Raw genomic sequence first — 20157 nt, 5'->3', positions numbered from 1 at the left:
GCAGAGTCCTTGTCCTCCCTCCGCTGAAATGAATGCTGATATTCCCAGACATCAGGAAGACAAAAGGGCAATATCTCCCCATTCCCACTCTGCAAATGCAGGCGCTGCTGCTTGTAGGTTTTGTCACAAGTGAGGGAAGGTTTTATTTTTTTGGTAGCCCCCATTAAAGCTTTGGCAGCACATCACTACACAGTCTCATTCAGGATCGGCACTGTCTTGGCCAACAGCAGAAGTCTGTTCATCAGGCTTTCTCTTCTGCTCCAGACACAGCTGTTAAGGTAATTTTCCCTCTGAGATACTCTGTCCTAGAAACCAGCAGCTCGGAGGATCTGCTCCTACTCACATAGAAGCTGGTGGAAGTGCTCACATTGAGTTCAGTAGAATCTGGAGCAGAGCCTTGCTTTTGCCACAGTTTTGGTGTTTTTTTTTTTTCTTTTCCAGACTATCATATTCATCTCTCTCCTCTGATGCTTTTCCCAGCTTTGCTCTTCCCTTGGCTTTTCTGTTGCCAAATTGCCCATTCAACTCTCTTGCTGCCAACCATATCCAATATCTTGATTGCATTTTGTTTTCCTCTGCATGCAACGCTTTTACCCAGTCTAGAGTTGTTGTTGTCTTGGTGATAAATGAGAAGTGAAGATAGCAAAGAGTAAGGTATTTTATTAGGCTAGCAGACACAGTTAAAGCAGCATGTTGAACTGTGTCTAGCATGTACTAAGCTTGGATTTTGCTATGTGGGGTGCTTACCCCCTCAACTCTCTTGCAAGGCTCTTTCCCTTAGATGTGTCTGCCTTTTACTAGATCTGTCAGTTTATTTAATAAAAGATATTCTCTCCCTACAAACGTCCCTCCAAGTAGCTGTGAAGCCATTATCATCTCATGTGTTATAACTGTTAGTGCCTGGTAGGTCGGTTAACTTCTGCACGTGCATAAAATGGGAATGCAGGCTGTAGGACGAAGGAGTGCGTGGGTCAGTGTCCTGGTGTCACACTCCTAAACTTTATGCAAAGCCTGTTTTAAACGAGTTGACTTGTCTATTGCTTCTGATTTTTCTAGAAGACTGTTCCAAAGCCTCATTTCTCCAACGTTTTAAACTTTCTTCTGACTGGCAACCAAAATGTATTCATACCCTGCAAATACATAGCTGCCCTTCTTCCCTGGTGTCTTCCTCTGGATGTATTTATAGGCAGTACAACCATCCCTGTCCAGCATTCATTTTTCCAGGCTCAACAAGCCAAACTCTTTTCATCTGTAGTCTCGTAATTAGACTTTCCATTTCTTAGATTTGTCTTCTCTGCCTCTTCCAGATTCTCTTAACCTTCCTTGAACATGAGAAACTGGAGTCATGCAAGATATTCTACATATCTTCTTAATGTTGCTTTCCCTTTTTTCCCTCCTCTCTGGCCACCCTTTCCAAAATCTTCATGTATCCAGGTTCTGTAAGAGACCTGTTCTGCTCCTTGGGGAAGGGAGGAGGGACACTGCTGGTCACGCAGGTGACAGCAGATACCCAGGACCCCTGCCAGGTGATAGAGGGATGGAGAACTGGACTCACTGCTGTGGCCCAAGGGGACCTGAAAAAGCAGCTATGAACTTTATCCTACGCTTTCATCGCCTTTCTGTGAAAGCCCTACTGGGGCTTGTCTTTCCTGGTAGAATCCGTGGAGTTTCGTGGGGCTGGAGAGGCAGACGTTGGCTGCTTCTGTGCTATTTTTTTGACCAGCAGTTGGGTTGGAGTGTCGTAAATGGGTTTTCCATTTAGGAGGGTGTTCACATGTGTTATTAAAGTGAAACATAAGCTTAGGAGCTGCTTTTCTCAACTTGGACAAGCTGTGAATCGCTGGATATGTCTTTGGTGGAGCCAGTAGAGGACCTGGACTCAGAAGAGACCTGAGCAGGGACCTTGGGCCTGTCCTCCTGGCACATGGACACAGGGAGTCCCTCCCTGAACTCTTCCAGACATAGCCTCTCACAGCTGGGGCTAAAAGCATTTGCTTCTTTCTAACGATAGCTTTAAATATATGTCTAAGGAGGGTGTAGCAGAAGAGGGCTGGCCATGCCTTGGTGCTTCCCCAATGTGAATGATTAATGACTTTTTGGGTTTTTAGAAGAATGCTGAGCAAATTATTTCTTTGAAAGAGAGAAAACATTGATACATGGAATTTTTTCCCTTCTAATGAAAGCTTGAACGTTAGGGAAAAGGAAAAGTTTCAAAAGAAACCTAAGTTAGCCATGAAATTTTATTTTACAAAGTTTCAAATGAAATCCAATCTTGGTTTGGTTTCATGGCTATAATATTTGATTCAGTTGGACAGGAATGGTCTCACTAGAGACACCTTTCATCATTTAATAATCCTCTCTTTCCAGCCATGCCTGGAAATGAACATGAAGAAAGTCCAAAAGCGTAGTCATACTTCTGCATGCTAATGTATATCTTCCAATTTAAAATTTGGAAAGCAAGAGTGGCATAGCTGGCCTTGCGTGCGAAAGCATATTTCTGAATGATTCAAACTGTAGGATTGGAACCAAATCGCTGAGGCCAAAAGACAAAAATAGAAACTTTTACTTAGAGCTGAGTCATTTGTATTTTCAATATGGCAATAGGCTCTCTGACCACTTGGAGCTTTCTCGATTCCCTCAATCTCTTTCCCTTGGGTGTGGAAATTAGCACCATGATTATTCTGCGTGGTCTTTGCTGATCCTTTGCACCCCAAAGAGGGCAATACAGGAGGGATGCGGGGCATCCCCATTCACTGCGAGAGCCAGGCTTTGCCCTGTGCTTGCCAGAGGTCAGCCCCATCCTGTTCCTTCCCTGCCCAAAGGCTAGTAGTGTGTCTGTCAGGGGTGATGGTGCCTTCATGAGACAATCTGTCCACTGAGAAATGCGTTGTGGCCAGTGGTGATCTGAGGGCTCCTACATGTGCCTTAGGCCTGACACGTGTACTCAGGGGAGAGAGTAAAACCATCACTGTCACCAACAGCGGCCCAGTTCACTGTGCTGGTAAGCTGGGGCTGCCAGGGTTAGCGAAGGGCTGCCTGCTCATGTTCGGTACCCTCGGTGAAAAGTCGGGAGGAGGAGGAAGCAGCAGCCCCGTGTTTGCTGTTGGCTGCTGCCATTTGGTCAGGATGTGAAGGTTATCTTGGTGTTATCTACTGCAGCTAAGGAAGCTTTGTAAGCAGAGAGGGTGAAACTAAAGGCAGGGTGTGGAGCAATGGGAGACTTTCGTGCTGATATGCATGGCCAGCTGGGGTTTTGTGTAGGGTTTATCAGTCCACAAGAGGCTGGCTGCAGCCCCTGGAGCCCAGGGGGCAGGAGGGGGTGCCCAGTCATGGTGCTGATGAGCTGCCTCTGCTCTGGCTCTGCTTCGAGGATTGCAGTCCTGCTGGCTCCCTTCCATCAGGCATAGCCCAGGGCAATGGAAGTGGTGGGTGCACTTTTAAAACAGCCTGTGGGGAGCATTGTGTCTAAGGTAGAGCTGTCCTCTGAAAAAAAAGGAACATCCCAGACTGTCACGTGTAGTAGCCCTTGTCCCTTTTCCCTGGGTGGCTGCAAGTATCATTAGTGACCCCAAAGCTACTTTGCACTTTCCAATGTGATTTGCACGCTGACATGATGGGTTTGTTCTGATGGTCATATTCCAGCGTGTATTTCTTGGTGCTCTCTCTAAGCTCGTTGCTTTGTAATGGCTTTGTGTAGCTTCTTTTGTACTTCAGTAAAGTAAGAATAACCAGCTCGGTTTCATGTGAACTTCTTGGACGGTGCAAATAATTTCCAGTCGCGGGGACCTGGGAGGCGCATGCACAAATGCAGGAGCCCGCTCAGATCTGGTAGAGTTTTTCAGCCCCAGCTTAGTGCTGGCTCTGACAGATGGACAGCTTTGCGCAGCCATTCAGGCATCTGTGATACTGCCCACTAAAGACTGCTGAGTCTCAATGTTACTAGTATTTGAGAGTTTTCTGTCCCCTCTTCCCCCATTATACTGGATGATGGAGAAACGATTGTGTAAGTGCAGAACTAAAGCTTTCGGAGGCGTCTGTTTTTTGTAATTCAATTCTGGAGCCCCTTAAAAAGGCAGGAGTCCAGAGCATTTTTTCCATCCAGGACTTAATATTTTCCTTTCAGGTTTGCATTAGCAAACGTTTTTTTTCCTTGCAGGTTAAGAGTGTTTCCAAATAGAAAATTTCCGATGGCTCTGGTGATAATTGGTCACTTTGCATTGCTGTGCCTAAAATTGTCAGCGTGTCCTTTACAAGATCCTGTATGCTTGCTGGAAAATGTTTAATGCATTTCAGCACTTTGCATGCGTGGTACTGGCATGTAAAGGATTTAAAAATAATTCCAGATTATGCAATAGTGAAAAAGATCCCTTCAGCACTGGATTTTTGTCTTTGAAGCATTCTTCTGTGTTTCAGATATGGTCTTTTGAGGGTTGTAAGTTTCCTTTTGGGGCAGTGAGCATTGATTGTAAACTATGCTGTAGGTGCGGGTTTCTTTTGCACTCAATACATCATCTTTTCCACTGCCTTGGCAGGCAGATCTTAGTGTAGAGCCACTCCTTTAATTAGCCGAAATAATGGATGTTTGGGTGAAATGGAACCACAGAAAATAGGCAGAAAAAATGCGTGGAGGGTTCCCTCTCTGTCCTGAGAAGCTGGCACGCCTCACTCATTGAGATGAGATGTTAATCAGGGTCCAGTTCGGGCATGGTCTCTCCAGCGGGGGTGCTGAATTTCCCAGCTAAACCATCCTCTTATCTCTCGGTTGGATTTACCATAACTTTCTCTCCTTGTCTTCTCACAGAGGGGGGGGTAAGTGGTTCTGACCATTTCTTAATCCTGCTAGGGCCATTTTAGAGCGGAATTGGTTGGGCCGTATGTATTTTGCCTAAATATGAGAACAAGGTGAAGTAGATCATAGGGTTCTTGCTCCAGGACCCTCCTTTGTGTGGTTCAGGGCCAGGTCCTGGCTATGGGGCCAGGTGGACCGAACATACGCAGGCGGGCGGGGGGAATAATTTCCTTCCTGGGGACAGACCTTGGTCCCTGACTGTATCTTTTATGAAATGAATGATTGAAATAAATGATTGAAACCTTTTTACTTTTTTCAACAACAAATGAAACCCTGTTTTTAGGTGTCAGCTAATTAGAGAGGGAACACAAAAGGAGTCATTGTTTCAGAAAGCATTTTTACTGACTTGGGTTGATTTTTTATTTTTTTTTTTAATTAAAGAACACAGGATTTTGTTTTTTCTTCCTGGTTTGGGATGGAAATTATTTTTCAGTATCTCAAAGATTTCCGTAGGATTGAAATTTTTTTCTTACCCGTCTAAGTGGAAAGCGCAATGTAGGACAGATCCATCATCCTTTGAAATCTCTGGAGGCTTCCTGTTGGCTGTTGTTCGGTTTATTAAACTGGAGTTTTTCAAAGCAACAGAAAATACATGAGTCTGTTACAGAAACTCTAGTTCTGTGCCTCAGAAATAACATGGCTTTCCATTAATTTTGCAAACCAGCCTGCCAAAGCTTGCGTAGGGTAGTATTGAAAAATGTTCAGCAAGGCTTGTGAGTTTTAAGTGTTCGGGGGGGTTACTTTAAATATCCAGCATATTTTAAACCTCATCCCCGTCCCATTTTTTATTTGCTCTGTGGCAGAGCTCAGAAGTCAAAATGGCAAAAGATTAAGCTGGTAAAGGTTAGCTGTAGCCATCTGGTGCTGTTGAGGAATTAATATCTGAGCTCAGCCTGGAGAGGTGGCCTCCCTGCCCACCCCCATCACCAGGTCCTCTCTGAACCAGAGGCTTGGATTTCGCCGTAATGGGACATGGAGATGAAAATAACTGTCAAGGCTAAAATGTAGTAGTTAATTCAGACAAAGCAGCAGCCAGCCAGCCAAAAGACGTTACATCCAGTGGCCGCTGTAAGAGCTGCTTGTGCTGAAGAGGAGGTCGGTGGCTAACAGTCCAAGGAATTAATAGCTTAACTGAGCATTGCTGAATGGGGTGCTGTGTTAAAGTCATCATCTTGACTTGCTCCCATCTCTGGAAATACCTGCACGCATTATGACAAGGTCAGTAGCAGTTTTAAAGCATTATTATTGTTGTAATTCTGTTTTGGAGTATGTTAGCTTCCTGCCCTATTTTATCCTGTGTTAAGCATCTCATTTATATCTTTCTCTGCTAAACAAAAAAATCCTAGTTAGTTGCTTAAGAACTCCTGCCTTATCAAAGGGACTAATGCAGCCTTTACAAACTCTGTGAGATTACGTATCAGAGACAGGAATGAAGTGATATGGGATATAAAGGTAATAATAATCTGTTTGTTATGCAGTCGTTTGTTGATTCACAGCATTGACTTGCAAACCCTCAGCTTTTTGCTGATAATGCCATACTGTCAATTTAGAAAGTTTACCTTTTTTACCTTTTTTTTTTCACTTGCTGGAATAACCAGGCCCGAGACAGGGTGTAACTACATGTATTTCTGAAATGCTCATGGTACCCTTTATAAGACTTGTTTTTGTTTTGTTTCTCTGAGCTGGGACAGCAATCTGCTGCACTTTAAATTTTATACTCTTGTAACCTTTGAATGGCATTAAAATAACACTGCTTTTTTATTGATAACTGCTGTTTCTATTGGAATATTTTTTTAAAGAAAATCAGTCTTGCCCTTAGCTTTTGTAAAAGGCTGTTACTGCAAAGCCAAGCTTAAAGTCTACTTCCAAAGTATAAAACATTGAAATCAAGAGTGGGAAATATTTCCAAAGTTAGTTGCTTTGATACAAGCTGTTAAGTTGGGTGAGGACTAGATGAAGGATGCGTTTTTGAAGTCGGCAATTGCCTCCCATTTCCCCCTTGCAAACAGTGCTTGTTTGTCATTAGAAAGCAAGCGAAGAAAAGAAGCCGTGGGTCTACAGAGAAGTTAAATAAAGATGATGCAGAGATAATCTGCACGATGGGGAGTAAACCCCGTGACCTTATTTTCATTGTCATTCAAACGTGTTAGAGAAGTGAACCCACACCATACCACCTCAGTTAAAATAGGCTTCATTTACCTGTTCTGCTGAAAGCTCGGAAGAGGGGTGCTGATTTGGGGCAGCGGTTTTAGAAGAGCCTGTGCTGACACAGGAACTCTGTCCCAGGTCTGTGGGCAATAAAGCACAAACTAAAGGAAATCAGAACGGGTGTGTGAGAGCTTCTGGAGTTTTTAGTAGCCTTTTATTCCAGGGACGTCCAAGAAGTACTGATAGAATATCATAACCTGCTGTGCTGTTTTCCATACAGCAATGTGCGTTGTCAAACAGTAACGAAGACCCTGTTGGGCAAAGTGCAGAAGCCAGCTCCAAAATCTGTGCAACCTAAGAATTAAAAGCACTTTGTTACATCCAGGCTTAAATGCTCAGCATGTTGCATGATCAAGTCCAAAAATAGAGGTTCAATATTATCCAACTTTAGTATTGCTCTTATATCTTGTTGTTCGAGGCTATATGCAAGTGAGGTGACCCTATTATGAAAGTCATGAAGAGCTCAGGTAAGGGGCATGAGATTTGTAGGGTTAAAACCATAGGCAGAATTTATTTGGATTTCGGCCCAGATTTTTGCTAAAAACGGCTGATGCATGTATTGGAAAAACTTTATTCCCAGCCTACATGAATGCCAGTACTGACGATAGTTCAGTCATGCATCTTGCAGAAATAAAATAGTCTTTAGTCAGTAATTTTCCTCTTCTTTTTTTTTTTTCCCTACTGGTGAGTATAAATTAAAATCATAAAATATGCTGCTACTTATTTTCCATTTGTATTCCAGAAGTCAATATATCATTTACTAAGTTAGCAGGAAGTCTTCTGTGAATTGGGTAATTTGATGGTGAGATGCTTAGCTTTACGATGGAAGGCTTCTGTGCATTTTGGGAACTTTCTCCCATTTAACCTTTGAAAGCTCAGGTTAACTTTGACAGAATCATGTAAGTACCGCTGTTGGCTGAGGACAAGCTGTTTTATCACTCTGTATCTCACCAGTTTTGCTCTTTTCAGGCTTGTAATTAGTTCAAGTGCAAGGTCTTTTTTTGCTGAAGACCTCTGGCAGCTTTTTTCCTCAGGTCTTAGGCAGGAGGTCAATTTACTCTGCAGGGCACAATCACAGAAAGAAGTTTTGATGATAGTTACATAAGAAACTTGAATGATGAGTAGCATTATCTTTCTGCCAAGAATATTTCAGTATAAATATATTGGTTTCAAACAGTAGAAAGGCCCAGGTTTCTTACATTCTGTGAGGCCTTATTGAATTCTACTTGATGGATGTTCAAATGTTCAAAACTGGGCAGTTTTGGTTAGATCAATAAAAAGTTCTTATTTGCCTGAGACAAGACTAAAATTGAGATTAGGGACTAAAATTAGTATCTCAAAGACACTGATTAAACTACCAGCTAACTCTGGGAGCACGTAAACTCCAGGAAGCCAGCCATTTGTGACATTCCTATTCCTTGAATGCCCAGACATCTACATGTAATGTACATGAGCATTCACTGATGGTTGATGGCCAGCCTGTGTTCTCCAAACGGTGGTGATGGACACAGTGGTTCAATTAAGCCATTACACTACAAGGGACTTCAGAAATTTTGAGGGGGCTAAAAATTGTAAGAGGAAGCATGACACATTAGCCAAGTAGTTTTGTGAAGTAGTCATTCGGTAAAACACAGAAGCGGTTTTGGGATTAGGGTCTGGCTTGCGGAGTTCCTCCTTCCCTCAGTAACAACATTGTGGTCCTTCTTGTGCTCCCTGGCCCGCTGATTTGGTAGTCTTCCCTGCACTCTGGGGCAGTTCCAATAGGAAAGATGGAAAATGCTCCTGTAAGAAGAGCTCTGGTGTGCAGGATGCATGAGAAGTTGGCTGGAGACCTCTCTGATAGGTGAGGAAGTGACACTGAGATCTCCCAGATCCTGAATGAATCTCTGACCATGAGATACTTGTACCTCCACCTTCCCTGGCCATGATTTAAAAAGAAAGATAGATGCCCCTGCTCAATTCTTTGCCAGAAAGGATGTGCCTTTACATGTGGAATAGCTGGAGATGTGGGTCTTGAGTGATAGTCCCCAAAATCAGGGTTGAGGCAGGAAGGAAGTAAAATTTGTCCCTCCTTTCAGCATTTTTTAGTAACCAGATTAAAGTTGCTGTGCTCTGGCAGCCCCGATTTGCAGGGCTTCCTGCTCAGCTTTCCAGCTGTTTTGTATCTCCGATGTGAGGCATTTTTTCCTCCGAGGGGAATTCCAGCACTTCTCTCTAGGTTCAGGATTTCATCACAGGGCACTGAGCGCGGGGAGGCTGCGTGTTCCAGTAACGGCGCTGTTTGCTTGGATCTGTACCTCTTGATTTTACTTAGCCCAGTTCTGGGTTGTTTAGACTGGAGAACCATTTTGCTTTAAAGTTCTCTCTTCTGTCACCCTTTAGACACTTATTTGCCTAAGTGTCATTTGCATTTCCTACCTTGGTGTCCATTAAAAGGAGGATTAAATCATATGCAGTATTCTTAGAGATCCCTTGCAGGTGTGTGGTCAGCTCCAAAAGACTGGACCAGATGCTGGATGAATTTCTTTTCCCACGTACTACAGAATTATGAAGGCACTGCACCTATTAACATGAACTCTGAGATGCTGTTTATTATGCTGTAATTTAACACCACATCCATCTGCCTTGATTTCTGCTGCTTGTCCTTCACACGTTCTGCATCGTCTGAGAAAGGTTATTGATGTCGGCACATCTTAATGGCACGAATCTCTGGAGCCGTCTCCGATGTCTGAGTGATCTGAGCTTCATTTAAATAATTGATGAGAAGGGTTAGTCAGAACGTATTGGTGATTCAGACTGCATTATTCAAAGATATTTACTGACAGTTATAGATTGGTCCAAATTTACTTATTCTTCCAGGCTGCATTAAACTAGGCTCTACATGATGTACGTCTATTAAAAAAAAATATCTCCTTGTTAACATACATGGAAATCTGTGGCCTTAAGGGCTTTTTTTAACCAATTGCAAACAAGCAATAATAATGAATAATGTTTTAGCAGAGAAAGTGAGTAGGAAATGGTCTCTTTTCAAGTGAAAAGTGCTTCTTTTCTCTGTCTTGCATGTTGTTCAGGAGTGGATCTGAACATCTTACTCCCAGTTCAGTGACTTTCCTGCAGCTTTCCCTGTCCTGGTAGTTGCTGGGGTGGGAGGGTGGGAGACTTCATGATTGCATCTTCGTTAGCCACCCACCGCAAGCATCTTCTTTAATGGTTTGCAGCTTTTAATCTTTGACATGTAAAAACTCTTCTGGCTCCTAACAGCATTAAAAAACAAGAATGTCTAGCCTAGGAGACTCTCCAGGATTGATCAGGGTGGCACTGGGCATTCTGCATAATCTCCTTTTACTCTTTTCCCAGAGTAAAAGTATTCCCAATTTTCTTTCACATTCACTGAGGTGTATAAATCTCTGGTTGAAAGTGGTGGAGAAGTACAGCGGGGTTTTGTTAGACTGTTGTCAGGAGGTGAACGAAGAGTGACTGAAGCAAGGCTAATAATACCAGAATGGCTTTGCAGGTCCCGCTGACTCCACTCCTTGAGATTGGCACCGCTGCAGGTGCCAACCTCATGTAAGCCTTTCTCTTCTCTGGCTCCTGCAGCAGGAGGATGAGTGTGGCAGGAAGGCTGCTGCAGACTGTACGTGTCTGTGTGTGTGAGCTTTCACACCGTCCTTTGGAAACCACCTCTGGGAGCAATTGGGGAACTCACTGTCCATTTTAGTTTCATGTCCCTATTGGAAAGTACTTTAACATATCACTTTCTTTTATCAGGCAACAGAGTGTTGAGGTTTTTTTCCTCTTTTTTTGGTTGTGTGCAGTAAATACTCCACTGAAAATAACTCACCTCCTTTTTTTTTTTTTGTTGCCAGGATGAATTGACATTGCAGCTGTGCGTGAGTAATGAGCAAGTACTTCTTCCTGACCCCCCTTTTCTATTTTTACTTCAGGAACTGTGGACATGGGTGGCAAACAGTCCACAGTCGGCGAAGTCTCCATAATTCAGACACCTGTGACAGAAAGCATTCAGGATGCTTACAAAGCTGGAGACACCAGTAAGGCCCAAGAGCTGATTAAGCTGTCATGTGAGGAGACTGCACTGCAAGTAGAAAAGGTAGGGCTAGGTTACTACTCTTTCTCAAATTTTATTGGGAAAGAAACCAAAATGCCAAGCTGCTCTCTTCCATCGTTTCTCACGCAGAAAATCCATTCATATGTTATGAATACATGCTATGCTGGTGCTGCGGGGTCCCAGACATGGCTGGCTGTGTGGGCCACGTCAGGAACATATGCTCAGGAACGGTATTTGCCCTTGAAAGCACTGATCAGAAAGATGAGACAGACCACAGGAACAGCGTATGTAGGAACAGGAGGCTGTGCAAGGAGGGGTGCTGGTGCTGTGGTCGCTAAAACAGGGAAATAGATTTTTCCCCATAAAAAGGAAGCAGTTTATAGGCTTAGCAAAAAATAAAATGTATTCACCCGTTAGTGTAAAGATGGTTAATGTCCCCTAGGAAGATTTTGCTGCTTGTGTTTGGAACTATATCCTCTGCGCCAGCTTCTGCACTGCTCTGGCTTCAGAGCCCTCATTTTGAGTCTCCTCTTTGAACAGAGCTTTTCTTAGTGTTTTGGGAGAGTACCTGTGTGCAAGTCCAGGCATATTGGCCATCACTAAAACTGGAAATACTACACCTTGTAGCAGAGCTGTGCCAATACTTTTTTCTGTTGGTCCATGAAAAATGGTGTTACACTCACCACTCTGTGCCTTAGGCACTTTTGCGGTGAAACCATACAAAAACTAAAAGCAAAACCCAACAAATTAATATAATTAATATATCAACAGCAATTATTATAATGGCTAGTAATGTTTATGACATTTTCAGTTAACCACAGTGACAGTGGGTGCACATTTGCATGGGCACAAATATATACGTGGCTCTAGAAATGCTCACTTTCTCTGCCTTTACCAAAAGTTTATTTTGCTGTGTTTTCTTTACCAGTGCCAGCTTTTAGGTATTGCAGCAGCATATGGAGATCTTCAGGCGGTGAGGTATTTACTGAAGGAAGCATTAGTGGTGTTACCAACAGAACCTAACGATGACAATGCAGCTGTGGTGGCTGCATATTTTGGACATAAGGACGTTGTGAAAGAGCTGCTGGATTCCTTGCATGGTAAGCCTATCGTGTTGCCTCTGCCTTTCCTCAAACTTTCTGTTAGCTGTGTGCTATAGCTTCAAGCAGGCACTTATTTATTTTTTTCACATCTCTTGGAATGGGAGGGACATAGTCATGGGAAAGTGCGTGGAGGGATCTAATCTCTGCTGTGTTTGAAGAAAACTTCCCCCATGGGGGGAAAAACACATGCATAAAAATATTCCGTGTTTGCAAATTGGAAGTGGAGGAAGATGCCATTTAGACAATTCATTCTCATCAGCCCTCAGAGCTGGGTAACGTCCCAGACCCCACAGAGAAATTAGGGGATTTTCAGGAAACAGCATCACTGCACTCTGCTGGGCCAGGAGATACAGCAGTGCTGCGGGTGAGGGTGCAGCATGTCTGTCTGGCAAGTAATAGTTTGGGTGCACAGCTGGCAACATGCTCTGTGCTCTCTTGTTGGCATTATGTTTTGACTTTCAGGGGAATTCATTATTTAGAACCATCATTATATTTTAGTTACATTTTATTTTAAAAATAATTTTATAGCAGAACAGAGATTTTTAGTCCCAGACACAATTCTTAAGGCAGCTGTGGGGGTGGGGGGAAGAGCATTACTCTGAGTCAGGACCAGGAACTGTGTTTGGGTCCCCTGTTGCTCTCTTAATGTACTGTGGCAGCTGCTTCTCACCGGGACCCTGGATGGATTCAGGGTCTGGCAGTCCTGCACAGCAGCCAGGGTGAATCACTGTCTTGACCTCAAACACTGCAGTAACCACAGCAGCTAAGCTAGGGCTCTGCAATATTTGACCTGAACATAGCTCTGGCTCCTCACTGCAGCTACATGCTTGCCGGTGACCTCAGTGAGAACGGGAATAACCTGCTGGGAAACCTGCTTATTTGCTGTTCTTAAACTGTTAGAGCATTAATAAGCAAAAGAAAAGTTCCAGTTTGGGGGATGCAATTAAACATAATATTTCATTCAGCCAGAAATGAGGCTGACAATGCTGGTTTTGTAACCTAGTAGCAAACATTAAATTATATTAATATAATACTCTCAGTAATGAGAAGTGACTTAAGTAGTTTCTGGAAACTTAGCTCAGTTTAGAACTGACTAAATTCCCTTAAACTCTTGCTTCAGGGGGTCAGGGGAGGTGCTTTATACAAACAGCAGCTTTCAGAAGTTTTTTATGCAGGACTTTCCATTTGTTTCCCTGGGAAGTTACATAGAAACCAATCACAGGGCTCAGGAATAAATTGCCTGAATTCACAGTTTGGCTAATGCACCGAGTGATTCTCTCTGGCTCGGTGTGAACTTCTTTGTGGCTTACAGCTGAAGTGGAGCCCGTTTTTCTTTTGCAGCATGAGGGCGAGTGATTTAGTCAAGTTGTTAAGAATGCAAAGAGCGATGTAATTCCACATGGAGAAACGGCAAAAAAAGAAAAAAAGTTGACATGTAAACTTGGGCTTGTGGACGTTTCTGTAGGCATTTCAAAGGGGATGTGAATTCTTAAGGTAAATGAAGGTGGTACTGTGAAAGAGAGAAGATTTGAGGACTGCTTACTGTTAGCAGTAATAATCTGTCATGGTCATTTAATTACATGTGCAGAACTAAGCACAGCTAGAGGAGAGCCGTGTTTTACAGGCAAAACATTAATTCAGAAAAAAAGGCAATTTGGGGTTGATTAAAATATTAGCAAATCCGTGCAGAAATCAGAACATGGCATTTTAGTTTTTAGCCTTAAATGACATTTGTCTAACTTTACCATGAATTGATAGTAAAGAATTGACCCAAAATGAATTATATAAAGGAGAAATTAATTTTTTTGTGGGAGACTTTAGGTTGCATTGAAAACAAACTAAAACAATTATTTTGTGTTGTCTGAAACATGTATTTTTGTTTTATTCATCCAGTAGCATGAAAAGTCAGCTGGTTTTCCCCATTCTTTGTATCACCTCTCATGAACTTGGAAGAAGTGGCCTATCTTGGTTGTTTGAATCTCATGTCTGTTGGGTCAGGCCTGTTGTCTCCGGATGCAGAGACAGTCTTGGTCATCCCTTGCCACCTCTGTATGGCATTAGGTGTTGGATTTTTCTGCTGGTAACCTGCCAGGCATCCTCAGAACCTTCCACTGTTGCCAGCTTATGCATGCTTAGCTCAGGAACCGTCAAAAAAGTTTGCCCATTAGCTGGGTAGGTAATGAAGGACAGTTAAGCAAAGCTTAGGGCTCTTCTGTAACACACTTTTGCAGGGCAGTCTGCTCCTTTGTCCTCAGGGGCTTCACCCTATACCCTCTGCAGAGCCATTATTTGTGGATGACTTGCACATCACAGCCCAGTGGCATCAACTAAATCAAATGCCGTATCTTTTCAGCAGGTCCTAGTACTTCTCAACAACTCCTGAACTGGATGCTGGCCATAGCCTGCCAGCAGGGGCATTTGGACGTAGTAAAACTCCTAATTCGTGCATACAGTGCTGACCCAGAGAGCTGTGCAGTCAGGAAGAATGAGTTTCCAGTTCTGATACGGTTGCCTCTGTATGCTGCTATAAAGGCAGGTATGTATCTGCATGCTTCAAACCTTTGCACCTTTTCTGCAGTGCCTTACAGAATGGACTGAGTTGTTCACATCTGGGAAGGTATCAGTGTGGACTTGCCTGCCTGGAGTTGTCCTGCATTTCCAGTGGGAGAAATTAAAATAAAATTGGTTCAGAATCTTTTGACTTAGCCAAATTTAAGTCAGGGCCTTCTTAATTTAGGTAACTGTAAATACTGAGAGGCTGAACTTTCCTCTGTAAACTCCTAGGGAAAAGACCCTTCAAAAATAGAGACCTTGCAAGTAGAAGCATTATTGTTATGGACACTGTGGCACACATGCTTGATTTTGGCTGAATAATTTACACTTCAAAGCACAGCTGTTTAATAAAACAGGGGAAAAAAGAGAAAAAAGGAAGAGCCTGGGCCAGTGCTTTCACACAGTATCTTTCTGTCTCAGTTTTACCAAACTAAATCCTGTCACTGGAGGAAACAGTCTTTATACAGTTCAGTTCCTTTTTTGCACACCCCCATGGTTTTATGAAGTGGTTGTTTCCCAGGATTTCTGTTCAGCTCCTTGTTGGTTCATTTACTTGAGAAGAAGAGAACAGACAATCTGCTTTTCTCTAAAGGGAATGAAGATGTAGCGGTGTTTTTATTACGGAATGGAGCTTTCTTTTGTTCCTACATCCTAATGGACAGTCCTGAATCCAGCAAACACCTTCTGAGGAAGTATTTCATTGAGACGAGCCCACTACCAGGTAGTGCTCCAGCAAAAACAGTAAGTAGCCATTTATCTGTCTGAAGAGACATTCTTTTAAAGAAGCATCATGTTAATTATTGATATTTGTCTTCGCATACCATGTGGTTGGTGATTCTTCTTCTCAACTAAGCGGCTTGTGGTTTGCTACCCATTTAGAGAACAAGTTGTGAAAGTGGCTGTCATGCCAGTGCTGAACTGCAAGGTGTAAAACATCAGGTTTTTAAATGGCATCATTGTGCAAGACGCTGTGTGCGGCAGCTTCCGCTTGGCAATTTTAACGTCAGTGTGTGAACCAGGCATGTGCTGTGGAAAGGAAACATTGACTTTGTGCTCACAGTCTTCCAGAGAAATAAGCACTACCACAGGCTTCCTCTGTGACCCCAGGATAATCACTTCATTTAGGTTTATATTATGTGTTCTGGCTGCAAGGTAATAATGCCACAAACTCTGTGCTGTCTTGGTGTGTTAACATGGCGCAGAGCTGAGCTGGTAAACCCTTCTCTTCCCCTGCGTCTGATAGCTCGGACGCAGCACGTACAAATAGGCTCATGTGGCTTTTTGGTAGCATGGAGCATGAGCAGAGCAAGCTTACATCTGCTCAAAACATCGTCCCTACTTTGGATCCTCATTAGTAAAAGATGGCTGGTAGCCTTTACTGTCACTTGCTCAGGGCAGGTTTGGCTGTCGGAGCATCATGGAGAATATTGTGTGTGATCAGATCATATTAGTTTAAATGCGCTTGTCCCACAGAAATGGCTTTTGATGGGACACAGAGGCCAAGAAAAAGCAACCGAAGCCGTTTTAGGTTGGCAAGAACTCTGTTCACCACTTAGTCACCAACAGCCTTTTCTCAATTTTGGTAATTCATTTGCATCTCTATTTCTTCCACTGTAAAATGGGTAGATTTAAACTCCTCGCGTCTTACAGCTGTTGGAAGGCTTAACACATCATGATGATGCTTTGAGATCTACAGATGAGTGGCATTGTTTTCATGCAGGGTATCGTTACATTTCATGATTATCCCTTACCTTTATGTAACTAGGCTATATACTTCATTCTCTTAATCTCTATGAAGAGCATCAGAGCCCTGAGCTTTCAATAGTTACAGTTTTCATCAGGTCATAAAAATAATGCCGTGAAAAATTGTGAGGGGAATTTTTCGATCAAGGCTCTGTCTGTGTGGATCCTGTTGCCAGCTGGTATCTGTTTGGTATCTTGGAACATTGTGGGGTGTTGATTCTGCTTTGGTGTTAAGTGAAAATAAGCAGAGAGGTTTTCATAGTGTTACAAACTTCTCCACTCTGTTTTCCTGCCAAAACCCTGTCTCGCTGGATTCCCAAGGATACTGCAAATGTTAGGGACTATAGTCCCCATGTGAGCTTGACTTCTTTAGGTTCAATCAGCAGATTTAGAGCCCTCCCCGGGGGATTCTTAGTTTGGTTGACAGGTAAGCAAAAGGAAGCTACATCCTAGGTGTTTCTGGATAAGAGTTGATAAAACTACATGCCTTTTAGAAGGAAAAAAAAAAATCCAACTAACTGGATAATTCAGCTTGAGTAAACTTTGGAATAAACGTTCAAATCACAGGGAAGAGGTCTGTTTTCCATGTGAACTTGCTGGCAATATTTAACTTAGCTGCTGCAAAAAATGACTCAGCTTTGCTGTTGTCACACCCTGAGTGAAGAGATCGGTTTTGAAACATCGGCTAATTGCCAGAAGGGCCTGGTTTAAAGAAAAGAAAAAGACAAAAACAAAAATCAGATACAGAAACTTGACCTTGATTCTTCTAGTAGCTGTTTATTTTTAATATGTTTGCTTATTTAATGTTTTCTCTTTGAATTGTTCTGGCAGAATGGGCCAAAGTCAGGAAGATTTGTCCTAGTTTGTCTGCAGAGCTCAGGTCTCTGACAAGTGGTAGTCACGCACCCTGATAATTTTTTAAAACAGGACTTCATGGCAGCTGCAAACAGGCTGCCTCAGTGCTTTCTTCATATCTTGTGAGGTTTGTGAATATAAGTCGTCTTGTAAGTGCTGTGATGCATTTTGCGCTGGGAGGAAGCAAAACAGGATGGTGCGGAGACTGCAGTGTGTATGGCTGGCAGCTGGATGGTCTCTCCTCTGGGACTGGGCAGACCAAGCACCGATCGTTTCAGAATGAGCCCAGAACCTTACAAGGGTTTGTCCCGTCTGTGATGTCTCTGAGCGAAAACACTGCACAGTTGACCTTGAATTGATTTCACAGTCATGAATGCTACTAGCTATGCATAAAATGTGGCTGGAGAGCTGGGTTTAGCTGTCACACCCTCTAGGCAGCCGTCACGCTGTGCCTAGTGCTGCCCTTTCTGAGGCAAGAGGAGTTATCTGATTTTTGTAACATCTGTTTCTCCTTTTTTGTTTTTTTTTTTTGTTTATTTTCCTGGCATAAATTTATCCCCACAGCAAACCACTGTCTTGCTAAAGAGAGGAAGTGCTCCACTTTTACAGGAACAGGTAAAACCGCCCCCCTGCGATAAGGTGGCTGGGCACTGATTCTGGACTTCAATATGTGTAATCAGCATGGAGATACCTGTCACTTTCCAGAGTGTGCAGTGTGAGATGTGTTTTGTTTCCCATTGCAGACTAGAAAAGAGCTTAAACTGCTGCATTTTCCCTGGGAGGTGTTTTGTCAAGAATTTTATACACAAGCATAAAAATGTATGTGTGCGATCCTCTGATTTCTGTATCCACTGCCTGGCTAATCTCAGTTACATCACCATCAGTAAGGAAATCTGCAGCAGTTCCACTCAAGAGTCACAGCAGCATTATTGGATAAGGAATTAGATCACCGTCCTCAGAATATCCCATCTATGGCAAGAGCAAGGTTCTGTTGGGACATGTCACGTCACTGAAGAGACATGCACAACAGTCTCTTTTAATGACCTTACCAAACGCTCTCAAATCTAAATAAATATTTTTCATATTTATAGCTCATCGTTTGCCCAAGAGCAGTGGGGTTTCTTTCTTCTGCACAATTTCCAGTCCGTTGCCTTCCTCAGTGCATCCCCTGAGATCACTGCGCTAGAAGATTTCCATTTAGTTTTCAGGATTCATATTGAGAAATTCTTTCCTTGGCCAGAGAGGGGAGCCTACAGAAGTTTTCCTTGCCCTTCTGACGAGCAGTAGGCCGCCCAGAGTCAGGCTGTGCCCAGGAGCTAACAGCCTCTGAACACTGTCCCTCTCTTGTTTGAGCACGGAGCTTACCAGATGGTGCCGAAAGGAAAAGGGTTGAGCTGATCGCTGGCCTCCACGAGTTCAGCCTCACAGACCTTTGGCATCAAAGAAACAGTCTTTTCTGGGAAGATAGTGGAGATGATTCAGTATGAGTTGTGGAGGAAATCCCCTCTCTTCATGGCATTGCTTTCAGGCTTTCTTTCACTTAATTACATTTTAACTGCAGGGTGCTGAGCCAAGTAAATCCCTCAGGTAACTCCAGTGACATCAGGTTAGTAGCACTAAGGTGAATCTGGTCCGCTGTCCCTACGTCAGATGAAGGGGCTTGGCTGGTCCTCCAGTTTGCAGTACTCAGGTGGAAGAGACACTGTCAGTCCTTGGCTCTGGATGGGGAGGAGGACTGAGTGCAAGGCACTTACTGCTGAGATTCAAAAAGCTGCCTAGGAGATGAGGACACCTACCCCGCAGCGTTCATAGCAGATGTTGGATTTCACAATCTTGTCTGTGGTTTTAGAAGTCACCATCTGAATTCTGCAGGTATCTATCTATCTCATTAAATAGCTGGAGGCCATGGCTCTGCATTTTTGAGGTAAATGATACACAGCAATCTAAATGCAAAATAGAGATGAGTATCAGTCTGCAATGAGAAGCAGCAGAGGCACATGGTCATACTTACACCCGCTAAAAGCATGCTGTAGATCTTATTATTACTGCATTGGTTGGTGTACTCAAGGACAAGTACTTTTTTGTACTGAAATAAAAGCCTGGGCCCACTGTAAAGAGCATCATCTTGAAACAGAGCAGTAGCTGGGGGAAGGGATAAGCACCATCAGTTCTTTATTCTGATTTTTTTTTTATTGCAGCTTTGTTGGGCACAGTTTAATTAAGCAGGAAGAGAAAAGACGGAGTTGGAGTTTGTAGTGCATTTTCACTCCTGGCTTCCCTGGGAGAAGAGGAGACATTACTGTCCTATTATATGGGCTGGCAGATAGTGTCTGGGTAGCCTGAGATAGTGGCTGGTGTCACACAAGAAATCTGGGGCTTTGGAATCTGGATTCAGGATCTGAACCACAAGCTCCTGCTTTCTCCCATGAGGAGGAAACCAAATGAGCAAACCAGCTCTCCAGGATGTCGTTCCCATCACTGCCAGAATTTGAAAGCCCTGTATGGTTATATGCATCCTCTGTGTAACTGAAGAAGCTGTGGATAGCCTTTTGCATGGAATATTTGCCCAGATTTTTGGCTGTAAATCTCAATTGTCTTGCTTCTGTTTGTTTATGTAAAATATGTGAATATTTCATGGGGTTCAAAACTCTGGTAATGGATACTTACCTTAGGAAAGGTGCTGTGGAGCATCCCACTTTAGATCAGATGCTAAAAGATGTTTAAAAAAAAGGCAGGAAAATTTTCCTTACCTGTTTTCTTTTTGGGCCATGGTGCAGATC

The 20157-nt window shown here is 43.2% G+C and overlaps 1 protein-coding gene across 4 annotated transcripts in view; it reads left to right on the top strand.

Annotated features, from left to right (window-relative positions):
* The window catches only part of LRRK1 (leucine rich repeat kinase 1), an 82229-nt gene that overhangs the window by 11808 nt on the left and 50264 nt on the right, over positions 1–20157 (top strand). For 3 of the 4 annotated variants that reach the window (XM_064456113.1, XM_064456114.1, XM_064456116.1), the window contains 4 exons: positions 11002–11165; positions 12052–12223; positions 14580–14762; positions 15372–15520. In XM_064456113.1, coding sequence (XP_064312183.1) covers positions 11002–11165; positions 12052–12223; positions 14580–14762; positions 15372–15520 — 668 coding nt within the window. The remainder of the gene's footprint in view (positions 1–11001; positions 11166–12051; positions 12224–14579; positions 14763–15371; positions 15521–20157) is intronic. The other variant, XM_064456115.1, reaches the window with a different exon arrangement.

Source organism: Phalacrocorax carbo, chromosome 7 (assembly GCF_963921805.1).
Source record: "Phalacrocorax carbo chromosome 7, bPhaCar2.1, whole genome shotgun sequence".
Lineage (NCBI taxonomy): Eukaryota > Metazoa > Chordata > Aves > Suliformes > Phalacrocoracidae > Phalacrocorax > Phalacrocorax carbo.
This window is presented reverse-complemented; position numbering and strand designations above follow the sequence as displayed.